This window comes from Callorhinus ursinus, unplaced genomic scaffold (assembly GCF_003265705.2).
Source record: "Callorhinus ursinus isolate GAN/ISIS: 27379988/994484 unplaced genomic scaffold, GSC_fseal_2.0 scaffold8, whole genome shotgun sequence".
NCBI classification, from domain to species: Eukaryota; Metazoa; Chordata; class Mammalia; order Carnivora; family Otariidae; genus Callorhinus; species Callorhinus ursinus.
Window position 1 is genome coordinate 49,679,401 of NW_027397070.1, and position 17,881 is coordinate 49,697,281.

General features: G+C 44.5%; 1 protein-coding gene across 11 annotated transcripts in view; it reads left to right on the forward strand.

Annotated features, from left to right (window-relative positions):
• Positions 1-17,881, forward strand: part of NRXN3 (neurexin 3) — a 1,564,009-nt gene that overhangs the window by 96,529 nt on the left and 1,449,599 nt on the right. For all 11 annotated transcript variants that reach the window (XR_012379101.1, XM_073895668.1, XM_073895661.1 and 8 more), the window contains exon 4: positions 17,475-17,504. Coding sequence is in view for 10 of the 11 variants with exons in the window: in XM_073895668.1 (XP_073751769.1) it covers positions 17,475-17,504 (30 nt within the window). In the remaining variant the exon portion in view is untranslated. The remainder of the gene's footprint in view (positions 1-17,474; positions 17,505-17,881) is intronic.

Below are 17,881 nucleotides of genomic sequence, written 5' to 3' on the forward strand. Positions count from 1 at the left end.
CTGCCAGATTGTGCATGGTTTGATTCTGAGTGAGACCTTTTTCTAGGGACTCTAAACAGAACAGAGATCTAAGTACATTGCATTTTCATTGCTTTGGGTTGAGAAGAAATGCCTTGAATTGATGTGTTCATATTGGTTTTGAAAACCATTTTAAAACCAAAGGAATGTGGTTCCCCTGCTTACATAGTCACTTCCTTTGGATTAATATTTCTGGGTGAATCAAAGAAGTGGAAAATGAGCATTTTTGGAAATATTTTTAAAAGATATTCTTAAGATATAAATTCTCCAATTTAATGAGCCTTTTTGCCTTATCGTACATAAATCTACTTGTCTTCTATAGCTTCATGTGGTTGAAAGTTGAAGATAGGACATACTTAGCATGGAAAATATGTGGGTGAAAGAAGTCTTCCTTTTTTTTTTTATTCTAAGAAATGATTTTCTCCCCACCCTACAATGAAATTAGCAATTTTTAAATGGTTATGTAACTAATACATGCTCACTGTATTAACAAAAAAAAAAAAAAAGAAGAGGAATGGTTTTTGTCAATGAACAAATGGAAGAACTATTCTTATGCTAATTGTGCATTTCTCTTGTTAAACTGCATACTCATCCAGAGTTCTAATTGTAAGCACTGTGTGTGTGTCTGTGTGTGCAGACACACACATATGTACACATACACACACAGGCTCATATGAGAGGATACAACCATATATGGATAAGAAGTGTCAGATGACTTAGAATGATTTGGAGACTTTCCTAAACTGGATAGAATTTTGAGTTAAGAAGAGTAATTAACCCTACCAAATGAGAAGGGAATATCATCATTCTTAACTATTTCACATACATTTTCTTGTTTAGTCGTTTTAACATTAAATTCTTATAATATCAATACAAGGCGTAGGTATTGTTATATCCATTTTAAAATAATGGAGATTGAGGGCCAGGAGGTTGAGCCATTTGCCCCCAGTCATAGGGCTCATCAGCGGTAGCACTGGGATTTGAACTTAGGACTCTGGGATTCCAAAGCCCATGCACACTCCATTGGAACATGCTGAAAATTCCATCACTGCAAATTCTCAGCAACTGAAGGTCTTGTAAACATTTCTTAATGAAACTATTGTCTATTTCTTAGTGATAATATGATGTTTTCGTTATTAGCAGTCCTCTTTCCAAATGAATTTATCCTTTTTTTTTTTTTTTTGACTATCTAAAAGAATCAACCGGACTTAAGTAGGGTTTCTGACCATTGATCTATATGGCATATTATATAACATAAAAGAATAATACAGTTATCACCAGCTAATACACAGGGTTTCCCTGTTTTTGTTTTCTTCTGTCCACACCTTACCTTTGAAAATAAATGGTGTTTGAACCAATGCATAGGACAGAATTTCCTAGGAAGACTGATTCCATTAAATTAATTTTCTATTTAATAATATTTTATTCAACAAATATTTATTGAAAACCTACTGTGTACCAGGCAGTGTTGTAGGCACTAGGGATAAAACAGTGGACAAAACAGAAGACAATCCCTGTCCTCATTTTTATTCTACTTGAGGGAAGACAACTAAAGAACTGTATATATACACACACATATCACACATATTATATATATGTACATATTACATATATTGTATGAGAGGGTGGGTGAGGAGCACTGAGGAGAAAAATGAAACCGTTAAAAGCTAATTTATAGAGGATACTCAGGCCTCTCCGTTAAGATGATGTCTTCTGGAACACCTTAAGGTGGTGAGGTAGTAAGCACAACACCTTAAGCTTTGTTTGTAAAAGTACCACTTGACTCAACCCCTCCTCCTCCTGGTTCCTGTCAAAGATGTGACCCAGGGTCCCCATGTTGGCTTGTGTGTGTTGTGCCCTGAGCAGGGCCTCCGGCTGAGGGAATGAGGGGCTGAAATCCAGCCTGCATTCCTCTTGCCAAGCCTGCAACCATGGGGCTGCCTCTGACCAAAGTGGGGGAGCGCCTTTTTGTAATTCTTGAAAAGGTGCCTATTGGTCCTGGATGAGATAGTATGGCAGAGTGAAACGCAGCAGACACACAGGCTCCTGTCTGTCTTTCCAGAGGGGTGGAGGTCAGTGGGTGACCCTCCCTCACATAACAGCAACTGTAACTAGCCCTGTGCAGCCCCATTCCAATTCCACAGCCAATCTCTCATCTTAGTCTCTTAAAAACCCTCTGAGGTATGTCCACTGAGCCCCATTTTTCTTCTGAGGAAGTTGAGGCCAGGAGGTTAAGTGATGTGTGGGGGTCACCCAGCCATCGAGGAGCTGGGCCAAGAGGGGATTCCAGCCTGATTCCAAATCTGGCACTCTTTGTGCTGCCCTTGAGGTGTCAAGAGCTGATTGCCAATCCTGTAACTCCCCACCCCAATCCCTTGCTTTTTTGTACCTCCTGAGCCTGAAGCAGATCACTAGTTCAGAACCTCTCCTTGTGGCCCCGGACAGAGCGGGAGGCGGCCCGAGCTGCCTGGCCCAGGCTGAGGTCAGCCCCTCTGAGCCGCCGGCCAGGCCAAGGGGAGCCAGCCGTGTTGTGGCTCTGAAACAAGACGCCTTTAGTGGTTCTTTGATTTTTTTCCCCTTCCCCACAGGAAGACAAATCGGGGATTTTATGAGCTAATGTAACTGTTTACCCAGGGGCCGCGGGCAGACTGTGAGGGACGACTGATTAATTTTACATGCTGAGGGTACGGGTGAGAAATAACCGTACTGGAAGACACTGTTGGCAGCGCCTTCCCCAAGGTCCAGGCCATGGGCTGGGGGCGCAGAGACTGTCCTGGAAACACCCAGAAGAAAAGCGGCAGGTAATACCTTCCTGGGCTTCCATGTGGGAAGATCCACAGCCCCTCCTCCTCGTCTTTAGGAGGGAGGTTTAGGATAATAGAGAGGCATCAGGCATTTGTGCTGTGCTGATCTGAAGGAGGTGAGGGACACTCAGCTCTGATTTAACTCTTCACATCCACCCTCCCGGGCAGGTGTTACTGTCCTCTGTCAGACAAGAGAAGCCTCAGAGAGGGCCGGGAACTGCCCACGGTCTCCGGCTGCTAGTACAAGACCGGGATCTCACATCTGTCTGCCTCCAAAGCCTGTGCTCTTTATCTTTGAAACCCTGGCATTTCCAAGACAGAGCTGTGGGCCAGGGGTGCTGCTTCTCTGTGTCTGCATTCCTAACTTTCTGTGCAGGGCACATAGTAGGGCCTCAAAATATTTATTGAGCAGAAAATGTGGGAACAAATACCAGGACATTGTGCGTTTGTAGGGTCCTGAGACATATTGGAGCTCAAAGGGTATCCTGTCCAAAGAGGACAACTATTTTACTTTTCAGAGGAGGAAACTGAGGCCCCAGGGAGGGGCAGGGACATCTCCAAGGCCAGATAACCCATTTGTGGCCTGCAGGAGACCCCTGTCAGGCACTTATCCCATGCCCCTGGCTCATTTGGGTTAGTCACTGGGCTCCCTGTGCTGCCTGGGGGTTCAGGAGTGGGCAGTCCCAGCCCCCTCTGTACCATGCCGTGCCCTCAGCCCTCTCCCTCTTCCTGTGTGTTCCGGAACTCTCTGCCAAGGGGAGAACAAGTCCTTTGGAGGTGAGGAAGAGGGCAGCGTAGAGGAAGGATCTAGGAGTCAGGGAACCAGTGCTGGGGCCTGTGGGTGTAAGACCCCTCTCTTCCCTTCCCCCAGCACCTTTCCCTCCAGCCACGAGGGGCTGCTTATGGTGCACCAATGACAGTCTCTCTCCTCAGAAGGGGTAATTTCTCACGCTCTGCCTGCTGATTAGAGCTGGAATTTAAATGAATAACTGTGACCTTGTAGAAGTGCCCTAGTTATTCAGAGGCCCGATGAGGAAATAGGCCTCTTGCTTCGGTCCATCAGAGCCTTGGCAGGCGCAGGAGGAGGGGCTGCTGTCTGCCAGGGCCCAGAGGAGGCCCCGGCGTGCTGTCGTCGCCCGAAGCAACTGGCGGCCTTTGCTGGAGCCTCCCTCTGTCCGCTCTTGATCTCTGCCCTCGGTGTTCTCCCCCTTCAGTTTAAGTCATCTCAGGGCTCTCCGGGGAGAGCAGACCTGATTATTGATCCTGAACCCTGCCCCTGTCTCTGGGGAGTCCAGCCTGAGGGACGCTGTTCTGAACCCGAAGTCAGGACGCAGCACTGTTGTGTCTGACTTGTGTGATGGACACAAAGGGTTTGCCCTAGAAGTTACTGCTCAGAGACGGGCCCCAGACCCTCAGCACTGGCCTCGTGCAGGAGCCTGTTAGAAAAGCAGAATCTCAGGCCTCACCCCAGACCTGCTGAGTCAGAATCTGCTAGAAAAGCAGAATCTCAGGCCTCACCCCAGACCTGCTGAGTCAGAATCTGCTTTTTACCGAGACGTCCAGGTGTACACACATTAACGCTTGAAGGCCCACTGACCTAAAGTGTTCAGCTTCTCCTCGTCTTTGGGGCCAGCCGAGGCTGTGTCTACTGAGGAAGGCGTGGTCCACCACACGAATGCCCCATTCCTTGCCTCTTCTCCTGGGCACATGGTACAACGTGGCCCTTTTCTGGGTTGACAGGGGTTGGGAGGGTGACCGGGATTAGGGAAGGGAAAAGGAATGAACGCTTCCTGACCACTGAGTCTGTGACCATCACTGTTCCGGTACTTTCCACAGAAGAGTTTACAAAGTGAGGCAGAGTAACTCAGGATAGCACAGGGTTCCCTGAACTAATGCTTGGGGGCTAACTCCAGCCCGTGCCTGCTTCCATACGGCCTTTGAGCTACAGATGGCTTTTCACGTTATAAATAGTTGGAAGCAGTCAAGAGAATAATTTGTGATGCACATATTTTATGAAATTCCGATGTCATTGTTCATAAAGTTTTATCAGAACACAGGCACGCTTCTTCATTTCTGTTTTGTGTCTGGCTGCTTTGTGAAGGCGGAGTGGAATAGCTGTGTGGCGTGCAAAGCCTGGAAGACTTACCATCTGGCCCTTTACAGAAAAAGTTTGCCACCCCTGGGTTAGAGCACAGACTTGGAGCCAGATGCCTGGGTTGACATCCTGGCTTTCTCCCAGTATGAACAGTATGTGCTGTTTAAGTTACCTTCCCTTTGTGGGCCCTACTTTACTCGTCTGTAAAATGGGGAGAGTATGTACCTACCTCACGGGGCTCTTGTGAAGATTAAGTGAGCTCATGTGTGTCAAGTCTTTAGGACAAGGCCTGGCACATAGTAAGTCATGTATAGATTAGCTAGTGTTCTAAATTAGCTCCTTTGATCCTTTCCACAAGTTTTCACTTCACAGGTCAAGATGATCTCAGAGAAGTTTAAAACAAAAGATACTCGTTTGCCTGTCTTGGTCTCCCACACTGTTCAGAGGCATGCTCCCAGTGCTGGAGAGCCCCTCAAAAGACACCTGCTAGGCTCCCTTTGTCACACATTCTCTCCCATCTGTCCTGATCTTTATGCCTTTAGTGAAGAGGTCCTTCAGACTTAGATCCTGTCCACCACTGCTGTGAAATGAGGCTGAGGAACCCCAAAGAGCGGGGGGAGGCAAGGGGACCCATATTTACAGAGGTCCCACTGTATGCCAGGCCCCCATCATGGATGAAGAACCTGGGGCTCCAAGACATTAGATCCTTTGCCCAAGGTCAGAAGCAGGTATGGTAGGTACCAGGATTGAAACACACACCTGGGATTTCTGCTCTGTTATTCTGCCTCCTGCTGGCTCTGCTACTTTCCCTGGGGGTTGTGTGGCCTTGGGTAAGTCATGAAACCTCTCCTGGGCCTTAGGCTTCTTTTCTTTAATGTGAAGGGATTGAATCAGATGGCCTCTCAGGCTTCTTTTATTCTGAGGATCTATGATTAGGCCTCCAACTGAGATACCTCAGGGAACAGCAATCAGGAAAATGCCTTCTTTACCAAAGACTTACAGCTCCTAACTCCAGTGGTGACTGTAATATATTTTGTTTTTTCCTTCTTCTTCTTTTGAGCAATAGTCCCATTTGCTTTTCTCCCTTATTTATTAGGGAAAACACCTGACATTCATTGAGCTTGTATTTTGAGCCAGGCGCTAAAATACTGTTTTTGCATGCATCATTTAATTCTTTTGACATCCTCAAGAGGTAGATTTCATTGTTAGACCCATTTCATCCATGAACAAATTGAGGCTCAGGGATGCCAACTCACCAGTTCTACCCAGTAAAAAGTGGCAGAGCAGGATGCAAACCCTGGTATGTCTGGACCTGGAGATGATTCATGGCGAGTTCCAGCAGAGTGTACATTCCACAAAGGTACATACACTCCTGTTCACTATTTCTGTGCTCTGGGCCCAGAACAGTGGCAATATATTGTAGGAATGGGATAATAAATACTGGCTCAATGAATAAACAGTGCTTGGAACTCAGCTCTTAGTTTTACCCCTCACTTATCTGAAAAAAATGTCTGCTTTTTGTACAAGGGTTCACCCTGAGACACAAGGTAATCGAATTTTATTCAGTGCCCATCTTGGGCTTGGGTCAGTGGAGAATGCAGGCAGTAGGGAATCCATCATGGCTGTGTGTAATTGGACTGGAAGGGGGCCCTTGGCTGGGCTAACAGTGATCAGCTTCCAGCCAGTTGTCCACGGGGTTCTGGGAAGACCCCCTTGGCTGCTGTAGCTCTTCTTGATGAATAAATGTTAGTAGGGAGCTGCTTCCCAGCCTGCCTCCAGCTGTAGCTAACTCAAGGAAGCAGACCACTGGGCCTTGGTGCCTTTTTCTAGAATATTTTAAAATCATGTCCTTTACTGTCCTGGCAAGGCTGACCCACTGGGGTGCTGGTTTCATTCTCAGTTTGTTTCTCAGTTCTGGAGGACAAGGAAGGCCAGAGTTAGAGCTGGAAAAACATTAGAAATAGTCTGTAATCTCAGTGGGATAGTACTGCCCTCACCCCTGATCCTGCCAAACATGTGCAGTGTATATTTATTGCTCCAATGATGAGTGGGCATTGGTGGCATTAAGAAGAAGCAATGCATGCTAAATGCATTGTACTGTGTGGGAGAGTCTCATTCAAACATTTGTATCCTCAAAATGCCATTGAGAATACTCTTCTGGACCAATTCCCTCCTTGTACAGGTGGGAAGCTGAGGCCAAAGAACTTCCATATAACTCAGTTAAGTCACACAGCTTGGTTATGGTAGCCTCGGAGACCCTCCCAGTCTGTAGACTTACCCTAGCAAGGTCTGGTAAGGACCTGGGCTAAGCTCGTCAGTTTGTGGGGCTAGATCTCAGAAGGGGTTGAGAGGTGGAATACAGTTGAGAGTTGAGGACATGGGTCCCCCGTGGGGCAACTTAGATGACTGTGACCAAGGAGGGAAGCATCTGAGGCTGCACTGGGAGGGTGGTCTGCTAATGCCGCCAGTTTGTTGGAAAATTGGCGTTGGCGAGAAGTGGGAGGCGGGGCAGAGAGAAGGCCCAGATATACCAGTCTTCTGAATAATGAGAGCAATGACTACATCCTTTCAAGCCCTTTCTGTGTTCCATGAGCTGTGCTAAGTGCTGTTCATACATGGTTGCACATGATTGTCACAGTGATCCTGAGAAGATATTTTACAGAAAGGAGTCATGGAAGAGTTAACTTGCTCAAAATCCCCTGGCTAGTAAGAGGTAGAGCTGGGATTTGAATTTAGGTTTTGGAGGCTTTAGAGCGGTGGTTTGCAAAGTTTGGTAAGTATCAAAATCACTTGGAGAACTAATAAAGGAGACCCAGCTTCATTAAAGTAAGACATTTCCTCCCGGTGATTCCGATACGACCAAAGTTTGAGAACCACTGTTTTAAGGAAAGTGATCTGGAACGTAAAGGGACTTAAAGCTCCAGCGTTAAGCACTGTTTTCTACCTTATAAACATTAAGGGAAGGCAGGAAGTTGCGGGGGGAGGGCAGGTGGAAGGAGAGATGGAAGGAATGATTCCCCCTTCGAGCTCCAGTGACACCTTAGGTGATGGGCCTTGTAGAGCCATCATCATAATACATTAGAGTCAGTTGTGTACTGTCCCCCACAAGCCCCTTCACTGGCCACTGTGGGCTTTTGAAGGACATGAGGTGTCTTACTTTTTGAGAAAAGAGATTTATCCACGCCTGCATCCCCACTACCTGCCATATTGTATGTGCTCATAAAACTTTATTGTTAGAAACAGCATTTCAGGGATGGAAAAGATCCAAAAGGTTGTCAAGGCTCTCTGTGCAACTAATTTTTGAATCTCTTCTGTAAGAGTTCATTCAGACTTGGCTTGAACCCCTACAGTGCCGAGCAGCTCATTGCTCCTTTCGCTGTTCCATCCCGTTCTAAAGAGCACTGAATGTTCCAAAGCCTTCCTTATTCTGGCTCACTCTAGCTTTTACCACCTGTATTGCTTCCAGCCCTTGGAGACACACAGGATAGATCTAATTACACTCCCAGTGTTTGAAGACAGAGCTTTTTGTCTTTAAGGATTTTTTTTCTAAAGGCCAAAACATCTCCAGTTTCCTTGGGCATTCTCATACAACGGTTTTAAGTTCTTTCATCCAGGTCATTGTTTTCTGAAAAATGACCCCCCCTCCTTTTTTTTTGCATCCTTTCCAAAGAAGCATGCCCACACCACAAACAGTATTATGGGCATGTCCCAACCAGCTCATTATAGAGTGATCCCACTGTTCCCCTTTTCTAGACTTCCTACATCTATTAATGGTGGCACCAAATACCTTTGCTTATTTTTTTAATGACTATAGCATAAAGTTGAACTTAAAGACATTGAAAATCTTGACTATTTTGTGTGCCCTCCTGCTAAACCATTTCTCTCCCCTTCCTGCACTGTGCATTGGCTTATATGACATAGTTGGGATCATTCTTTGATTTTATTCAATTCAGCCCTGGATTTTTAAAATCCAGCACACCATGATCTGTTAGGGTAAGGTTCTTTCATCTAGCACATCAACTGTCCCTTCTAGCTTCATGTCATTTATGAATAAAGAGCAATTTTAGAAAAGTTCATGACAGTTGGAGTGAAAGAACTTCTCCTTTGGGAAGGGTCTTTTCTAAAAGCCACAGTCACTAATCCTTTAACCCTTAGGGTGATAAGCATGACTGCCTCCATTTCTCTTCTTTCCATCATATTCATGCATGAGGCAACCCCAACCCACCTTCCCCCCTGAAGAGATGGAATAGATTGGGAAGGTGCTGCATATTTTCCTCTACCCCATGGTTATACCATACAGAGGCTATTGGTGATTCATGGGTGACACAGGAAGAAATAGTTTCTGTTCAGTCCAGCCACCAGACTGTAAGAACAAAGTTGGTCTAGAGGCAAACAGTGAGTGGGCTAGTACAGTTATATCCTACAAAGGGCTTAGTGGTGAGAATGGCACATGGTGGCGTCATGGAAGGGCAAATCCAGAAGGTGGGACCTGCGTGGCACCTGCCTTGGAGAGTTAGCCACAGGCTCTCTTTGTCATCAGTCCAACTATTCAGTTCATCCCCAGTACTGTTCGGGCTCATAGAAAAGCCAGAAACATGTCCCAGGTATCAGCTCATGATTGCTGTTAGGTGATTGATTGAAGCTTTGTTTAGTCTCTACCTTTTTGATTCTGGGTGGTGATCTCAGAGTATCTGAGCCATTTAAAATAGTCATTTTTGGGGCACCTGGGTGGCTCAATCAGTTGAGCGTCTGCCTTCAGCTCAGGTCATGATCTCGGAGTCGTGGAATCGAGCCCCGAGTCGGGCTCCCTGCTCAGTAGAGAGCCTGCTTCTCCCTCTGCCTGCTCCTCCCCCAGCTTGTGCTCTCTCTTTCACTCACTCTATCTCAAATAAATAAAATCTTCAAAAAAATAGTCATTTTTATAGGCCAAAAGCAGTCAACTATCAGTTTGATATGATTGAACCCAACAGTTACCTGGCCTCGTTGGAGATCATCTTGGTTCATAAAGGCATAGTGTCTTTGAATTGGAATGGATTTTTGGTGGTTATCTCCAGAAACCCCACTCTGACTCTCTTCTATCGCATTTCTGGCAAATGAGGCTTCCCCTATTACTCGACCCTCTGGCCGAGTGTGCTTGCTGGCCATCTGGCCAAATGTGCTTGCTCCCTTATCTTGCATGTTCAACTTTAAAAAATACTTTGAAGGCCCCTCTCATGTCCTTTTCTAGCTTGTTCTAGTTTGGGTTGTATGTAGCAGTTCCTGCAGCCATTCTGTATGTGACATGCTTTCTGACCCCTGACCATTCTGAGTCTTCTCCTTTGGACACATTCTAACTTGTTAATGTCCCTTCTAGTGTATGGCACCATTTTCTGAACCAAAACCCTAGGTTTGGTACATTCCGTGTTGAGAAGAGGTAGGACAATTGTCTTCTTTTTATTTTGGGGGGAAGTGGGGGATTGTGCCTAACTGCCTTAAGATTCAATCTCACTTTTGCCTGTTCATATCCTTTCGGACCCTAATTTTGATATCTAACAAATTAGCTCTTCTTTTCAACTTAAGTTCATCACAACATCCAGACACATGCCAGTGAACGTTTTTAGCCAGGTCACTCATCAAAATGTTGAGCAGGCCTAAGTTCTGATATAAGCTACTAGTGAACCCCTGATAGAACGAGGACACTGAAGTCCATGATGAAGGTCAGGGAATTGTCCAGGGAAGGGCTGGTCTTGGGCACCGTTGTGGAAGTAGGTGGAGGTTTCTTTCAGACCCACCTCTTCCCTTTAAATATTCCTCTCCCCTGTCCTACCCTGTCTCCTGAGTCCTTTCTCCTATCCACAGTGGCAGACTTCCTCAACCTGTGACCTCATGTCTCTGTCCTTCCTGCACTCACAAGTCCCTATGCTGTCCCTGTCTTTGAAGGAAGATCTTAATTTGGCTTTCTGATGACCTCACATCCAGAACAGTGTCAATGGCTGGGGAGCCTGAATGTGTCTCATGTTCAGATTTGCATTTTAATGAGGGGAGATGGCTTAATAACCCTAAGAAATGCCCCAAAAGGAAAAGTTTCATGTTTTGGTAGAATCTTGGGATAGGGCTTGGGAAGAGGGAGATGGTGGCTCCCCACAGTGCTCCTTATATCATGCTGGACCAGAATTATAAATGAAGCTGAATTAGTATCCAGGCACTATTTTCTGCTTCTGAATTCTCCAAGACATGTCTCCTCCTTTCTCCACCAGCACTGAAGGAGGTAGGGTAGCTAGTGTTAGGGTTATCATCACAGTCTGGAGAGTCCATCTGCTGGCTTAGAATCCTCACTTCACCCCTCGTTAATTAGTGTGACTTTGGTTCTAGGCCTTGGTTTCCTTACCTGTAAAATCAAAATCATAGCAACTGGCCTTTCCTATAGAGTTATATTTAATGAGATGACACACAGCCATGCCTTGTCTGTAGTAAATTGTCAACAAATATTAGCTGCCGTCATAATTCTTTTTCACAGGTTCACCAAATTTCCTCTCTTTTAAGTGCTTAAAACATTAACATGTGTGTTTCTTCTTTCTCCTTCTTTCTTTCCCAAATTCCCAGTCACCTTATAGTCGTCACAATCACTGGCTTCTCTTCATTGGGCCCCACCCCCTACCACCTTCACAGTCTCCTTAGTTCCTCTGGAAATATCGATGAATGTTTCTATTACCTTTTGATTTTATGTAATTACTCTTTTAGAAAGTCCTGTGGCTTCGTAAGAATTCAGCATTATAACTTGGCACTTGTAGCAATTAGTGACATTTAATTTCTCTACTTCAGTATGGAAAAAGAGATGATATATGTGGATTTTATACTGGGATAAAAGTTACCCTGAAAGTGAATGAAAGAAAAGTCTTGGCAGAGATAACCTGCTTTCTTTCCCCCCCGAATCTCTTTTTTTTTTTTTTAACCCCATGAATGACTTCCTTCTTCCCTTGAAATACTTTCCCCACTTACTCAGGCAGAATGAAGGAAGGTAGGGTGGATTGAAAACCATCTGAGGTGGGTGGGATTATAGGTTTGAGGGGGAAACAGTATTAGCTTAAATTGTGAAGGCCTTCAACTTCTGGCCTGGTTCCTGAATACTGCATCTTCCTCTTGCCTGTTTCAGTAAATGGTTTCTATTTTCTGTATCAGTCATTCTCATGACAGGCTTCATGATGGCCACAGCCGCTTACAAATGACTTTCCTTTCGTAGCCATTTCCATTCTCCCAAGCTGCAAAAGCTGCTATCTCCATGGGGATTTTCCCAAAGGATGTAGCAGAGTTTAGAGGGCCATACGTATATTTTGCATATAATTTACATATGATTTGCAGTCTGTTCTAAGGCAGTTTCAATTTTGAATGTCTTACCTACTGGTGATCTTTTCCTCTTCTTGTTCTTACATCTACCCTGAGAACTTGTGCACAGAGATAGGTAGGCACAAGAAGGGTGGAATATAGCACTAGAGAGGGTGAGAGGAAGGGTATACATATCAGACATCTTGTTGGGATCCAGAATGGTCCCTGGATCCAGCTAGGGTAGCGCTCTTTCAGGATGTGACATCTAGATAGGAGACACTTCACTTGCTTTCAAATTTTTGGTAATTTTTTTTAAAGGCATTGTAGTTCCATAGGAATTCAGTGTTGGCAATTCTCAATATCCTTCCTGTCAAAGGCTCATCCAAGCCCATTTCCTATTCCCTACCCTCCACTAGGTGAACTTTTATAGAGCTGGCTTCTGAGTGTGAGTTGAGGATCTATTCAAATCCAGAGCCCATGGTGAGATTGTTGTGAAAGATGTTGTCCCTTTTGCCTCCCTGAGTCCCTGTTCCAGGCCATGTCTTCTCTTGACCATCACACCAGAATAAATGCCAAACTCCAAACCCAGCCAGTTGCCAATCCCAGGGCCAACTGTGTAGCCCAGAGGGCTGCAGCTGACCCTCTGTTTCTGAGGTCAATGAGAAGGCCAATCTTCCTTTCTCCCCCTTCCTCAACAACCGCACCGATAACACACACCCAACATAGATTCCTTTTTTTCCCTTACTAATTATACCCTTCTCAGTTAAGATTTTTTGAGCATTATTTTCTGTATCTATATTTGAAAGCTATATAGTTCCTTTTTCTTTTTTGAATGTAAAATTTTATTTTAATGTTGACTATGTTGGGGGAAAAAAGAAAGAACCTCCAAGATACCTTAATACCCCTCCCATCTCGCCCAGATTAAGACTCAGTACTCTAGCCCCTTTTTCTTGGAGGATTCATTGACTTAGCTTCTTCCACGAAGGGGCGGTGATATACCCTAATATTTGTCCTGACTTTCTCGCAGACGTTAGTCCTACATTTTAGAACACATCTTAGACATTTTTGCTTGAGTGATTCTTCTGTTTCCTCAACTCATTATGCCTAAAACAGAACTCATCATTGCCCTCACCCCTGATTCATCTCCCACCCGACCCCACCCCACCCCACCTTCCTATTTCTGACAGTGTTCACTCAGCCTCCCATCCACTCCTCCTCTGAAGTGTCTCATCGGTCCCCCAAAGCCTCTTGGATCCCCTCTTCCTTTTTCTCCCCACTACCACGATTCTAACCTATGCCCTCTGCCTCTGACTGATCTTTCCGCCTTTGTCTCTTTTTCTTCTCATCTGTCCTGTCCACACCATTGCCAAAGCAATCTTCCTCAACATCATTTTCCCTGGATCATTCCCCCTGCCCATGAACCCTCACTGTGTCCCACCAGCTGTAAGATCAAGTCCATTTTCCTTAGCCTTGAAATTCAAGGCCTTCATGCAATGGTTCCTACTCTCATCCTTAAGATCACCTTTCATTTTTTCCTTATATGAACTGTTTACATGCGTTTGTTATTATTTGAATAGCATGTATTACATGCCTACCATGTGCCTGGCAGTGTCCTTGGTGCTTCTGAAAAGCTGAACGGGAAAGTCCTTACAAATTTATTCTGTGGTCCTGGGAGCTGGCGGTGTTACCTGAGTGTCCTCCATCTCTCTAAATCCTGAACCATCTTCCAAGATCTATTTCAAATCTCACTTTGCTCCAAAAACCTTTCCTGTAAATCCAGGGCCCTCCTCACAGGCCTGTGGTCTTTATTGTCTGATTTCATCATTTGACATGTAGTAATGACCCATTCATTCATTCCTCATTCAGTCACCAAACAGCTATTGAGCACCAACTCTGTGTCATTTGGTGCTTGCTGTTGTGCTAGTTGTTGCCTCACACATCAGTGTATTTTTATAGCATAATAAAAAATAATAATAATCCTTATAAAGCCCTTATCATGTGCAGGCCCAGTTTTATGTATATTCACTTATTTAATCCTCAAAACAACGTATGAATTTGGCATTGTTATTATCCAAATTTTGCAGATAGGGAAATCAAGGCACAGAGATGTTGAGGGTCACAAGCTAGAAAGTAACAAAGGTAAGATTCAAATCTGGCTCTGAAGTCCTTGATCTTAACCTCTATACTTCACTGTCAGGTATCAGTAATATATGTCATATGCATGTTTATGTAAATATAAACACATAACATCTTCCCACTTAGACTCCAAACTCCTAGAGGTTAGTGACCATCTACCATACTTGTCTGTATCTCCACTACCTTAGCCAGTCTTTGCATATAGTAGGTCGCTTGAATCAGTTGGTTGGTTGATTGTTGGTTCTGCCATTCATTTGGAAGGAAGGGCCTGAAATTTTTAACAGCAGATAGGAGTGTCTGGGGATAGAAGGGGACAGAAACAATTTCAGAATAGACCTAGACACTGCGGAATTCTTGTGTTCCAGCTCTTAATTCTGCAAGCTTTGAGGATAGATTTGTACGTGAGAAGATACTGATGTAAAAGCTCTTGAAAGTGGAATAGAATTTCCTTCTCCAAAAGCAAAACTTAAACCGTATCATGGTTGCACAGTTTCTCCCTTCCATCATCCGGTTTCTTGTCCATTTTACTTTATTGCCTGCCAAACCAGTTTTAACATCAGTATCCCAGATCTGCATTCTTGGCCTGACATTTCTATTTAAGACTTTCATAAGTTGAAGAATATGAAGATTCGAGTTGCAATACTGCAACTACATATGTAGCTTAATAAAGCCTGGTAGGTATATATTTGAATTTAAAAAACACAGGTGGTGGGTTATTTGCATTTTAAAAGAATTCCTTCTTTTACAAAAGGATCCACTGCCGGGTTCCATTAAATATCCAATTCCTCTTAGTGCATTCATCACACAATTTAATTTACCAAAATTTGATTTATATGCCACTCAAGTTCTAGTGAGCATGGGAATCACTTGGGTAACTTGCTTAAAATTCAGATCTTTCCCCATACTCCTCCCCAAGATTCTAATTTATTAGATTCCTTGGTTGGGGCCCAGGATCTTCTTAATAGGCATCCCCAGGTGGTTGATGTAGGTGGTCAGTGAAATACACTTTGGGAAATGCTGCTTTAAAGAAACACATGCAGCACATAGATGGGGCCCACCTGTAGCGCCTTCTCCAGAGCTCCAGTACCCCTTATGCCAATTGTCCTGTTTACTCTTCATTCAGCACATTTTTTGTAATCTCTTGAGTCAAAAAAAGAAAAGACTATACCACTTCTCTTCTACTTCTTCTCTGAGCTGTTAAACATCTTTCATTGTAAGTGTGAAATGTTTGTCCTTTCATTTTTGAATTTGAAAAAAAAAAATGTAAACTCCCCGTCCCCCCAGCTGTATGTAGATAGAATTGGTGTATAACATGGTGTAAGTTTAAGGTGTACAAGATGTTGGTTTCATACATTTAAATACTGCAGAATGATTACCACCATAACATTAGTTACCCACCTCCATCTGGTCATATAATCACCATTTCTTTTTTGTGGTGAGAACATTTAAACTGTCCTTTCTTAGCAACTTGAATACAGTATTATTTTCTTTCCTACTTATTTATTTATATTAACATATATTATTTGTTTCAGGGGTACGTTTCTTTTCGTTTCTAACCCCTTCTTTTACTCTTAGGGTATCTCCTTGGATCTTCTTATTCTCATCTCTTAATTCTTATGACCCTCCTGTGTATTAGTCACCCTTCCATGTGCCCTACCTGCCGCCCCAGGCTCTCCCCTTTAGTGCTCTGGATCTGGACGCCGAAGGCTCTGGCTTGGTCCAGAAATACCAGGCATTTTAGGAATAGTGACTTCTGCCGAGGTTTCTCCTAGCCAAAGGTAGGACCCTTTGTTCTCTCTCCCTATTATTTTTTTCCCCAAAAAGGCCAAAAATTAGTTTTTAAACTAAAATCAAGAGAACGACTTACTTTGGCATGATTCCATTCCTCCGTCAGTATTAATCTGGGGCCTCAAGAAACAAATGCCAGAAATGTACATTTAAAATGTGATTATAGTTTAATGAAATTTGTTTAAAAACTAGATTCCACAACATTCATGGCACATATATCTATGTATTTAATATCTCATTGATCTTTTTAAAAGTCAGTTGCTTGACCCATATTTCGCCTCTGATTACTTTTCTAAATCTCTAGTAATCTCCAAAAACATTTGGGGATTTCTATACTTCAGAGATTTTTCTCCTTTATTAATCCTGTATATCCCTGAATTTCACTCTGGGTAAAGGTTCTCTGGGGTGATCTGGAGTTTGTCAGATATCTCCAGTAATAATAAAAGCAATGGGAGAGCAAACTGATGCTGTGGGTTACTGGTTGGAAATCTTTTCTTTTAATAGATTTATCAGAGCTTATGCTTCCTCTGAATTAATGAGCTCTTAATAGCCTTGTTTGATTTCCTTAAGAACAGAGCCAGAGGTTGTGCTGTTTGTTGGGACTTTGTGTACCTTCTTTAACCCATTCAGTGCTGGGCTGGGCCTCCCTCATCAAAGGTGAGCGACCTTCTAAAACAAAATGGTGGTGGGGAAGCAATGGAGGGCAGGGGTGGTGGTTGTCCCTGGGCTAAGCCAAAGGTAAGAGGGGACGTAGTCTCAGGTTGTCTGAGGAACCCTTGCAAGCAGGAACTCATTTAGTATGTCCAGCATGACTCCATTTTTGGAGAAGAGAATACAGTATCTAGAAAATAAAATTGGGCAGGAACCTCTGGATGGTGGATTACAACAGATTTTTCTTTTTTCGTTCCTGAATTTTCCAAAGTTGCTACAGTGACCATGTATTACTGTAAAAAGCCATTTGAAAGAAAGAAGGAAACATGCTCGGCCCAGCCTCTTGAGTCTCCTTCCCGAGGGACCTCATCTTTAATAACTTTATTTCAAATCCTAAGCATTGCGTGGAACAGTGTGGAGAGAGGAAGGCTCTCATGATGAGGCCCAGAGCAGCCCAGCAAACAGAAGGCTGTCCTTCAACTGGAGGCCCGCCTCTGTGCCGCCTGGCTTCTTAGCCTCGTTTGCATGCTCCTGAGTATGTGCAAAGGCCCTGCCCCTCCTCCTTGCACTTGACAACTAAGAGACAATTGCATTGCGTTGGGAATTTTAACTGTGTCTTCTTTCTTTTTTCCTTCCCCTTCCCCTCCTCACCCCTGTCCCCCCTCTTTTCCTTCCTCAAGGCCTCTCCCACCTCATGATGAGCGAACAAGGTAGGTGCTTCATGCTTGTGGCGCTGCAGCTGCCCTGAATTGCTTGCCTTTGTGCCTCTGGCTGGTCGCTCAGAGCCTCACTGTCGCTGGCAGCCCATCTGCTGCCTGGCCTTCCTGCAGCAGGGCCACCCTGGGGTGGGGGGGTACCTTTCCTGATGCATCTTGGTTTCCTGTCCCCATCATCCTCTTGGCTTGTCCATTTTGCACCACCATTTGTCATCCCGGGCGCTGGCCCTGCTGGGCTGCTTCCAAGAGAAAAGCATGAAACAAGGCATGACGGCATTGATAATGGGGGTGAATGAAGCTAATTTCTGAGCAACAGAGCAGTTAACTTCCTCCTGCTCCTCCCCGGGCCCCATGCTGGGGCCTCACGTGGT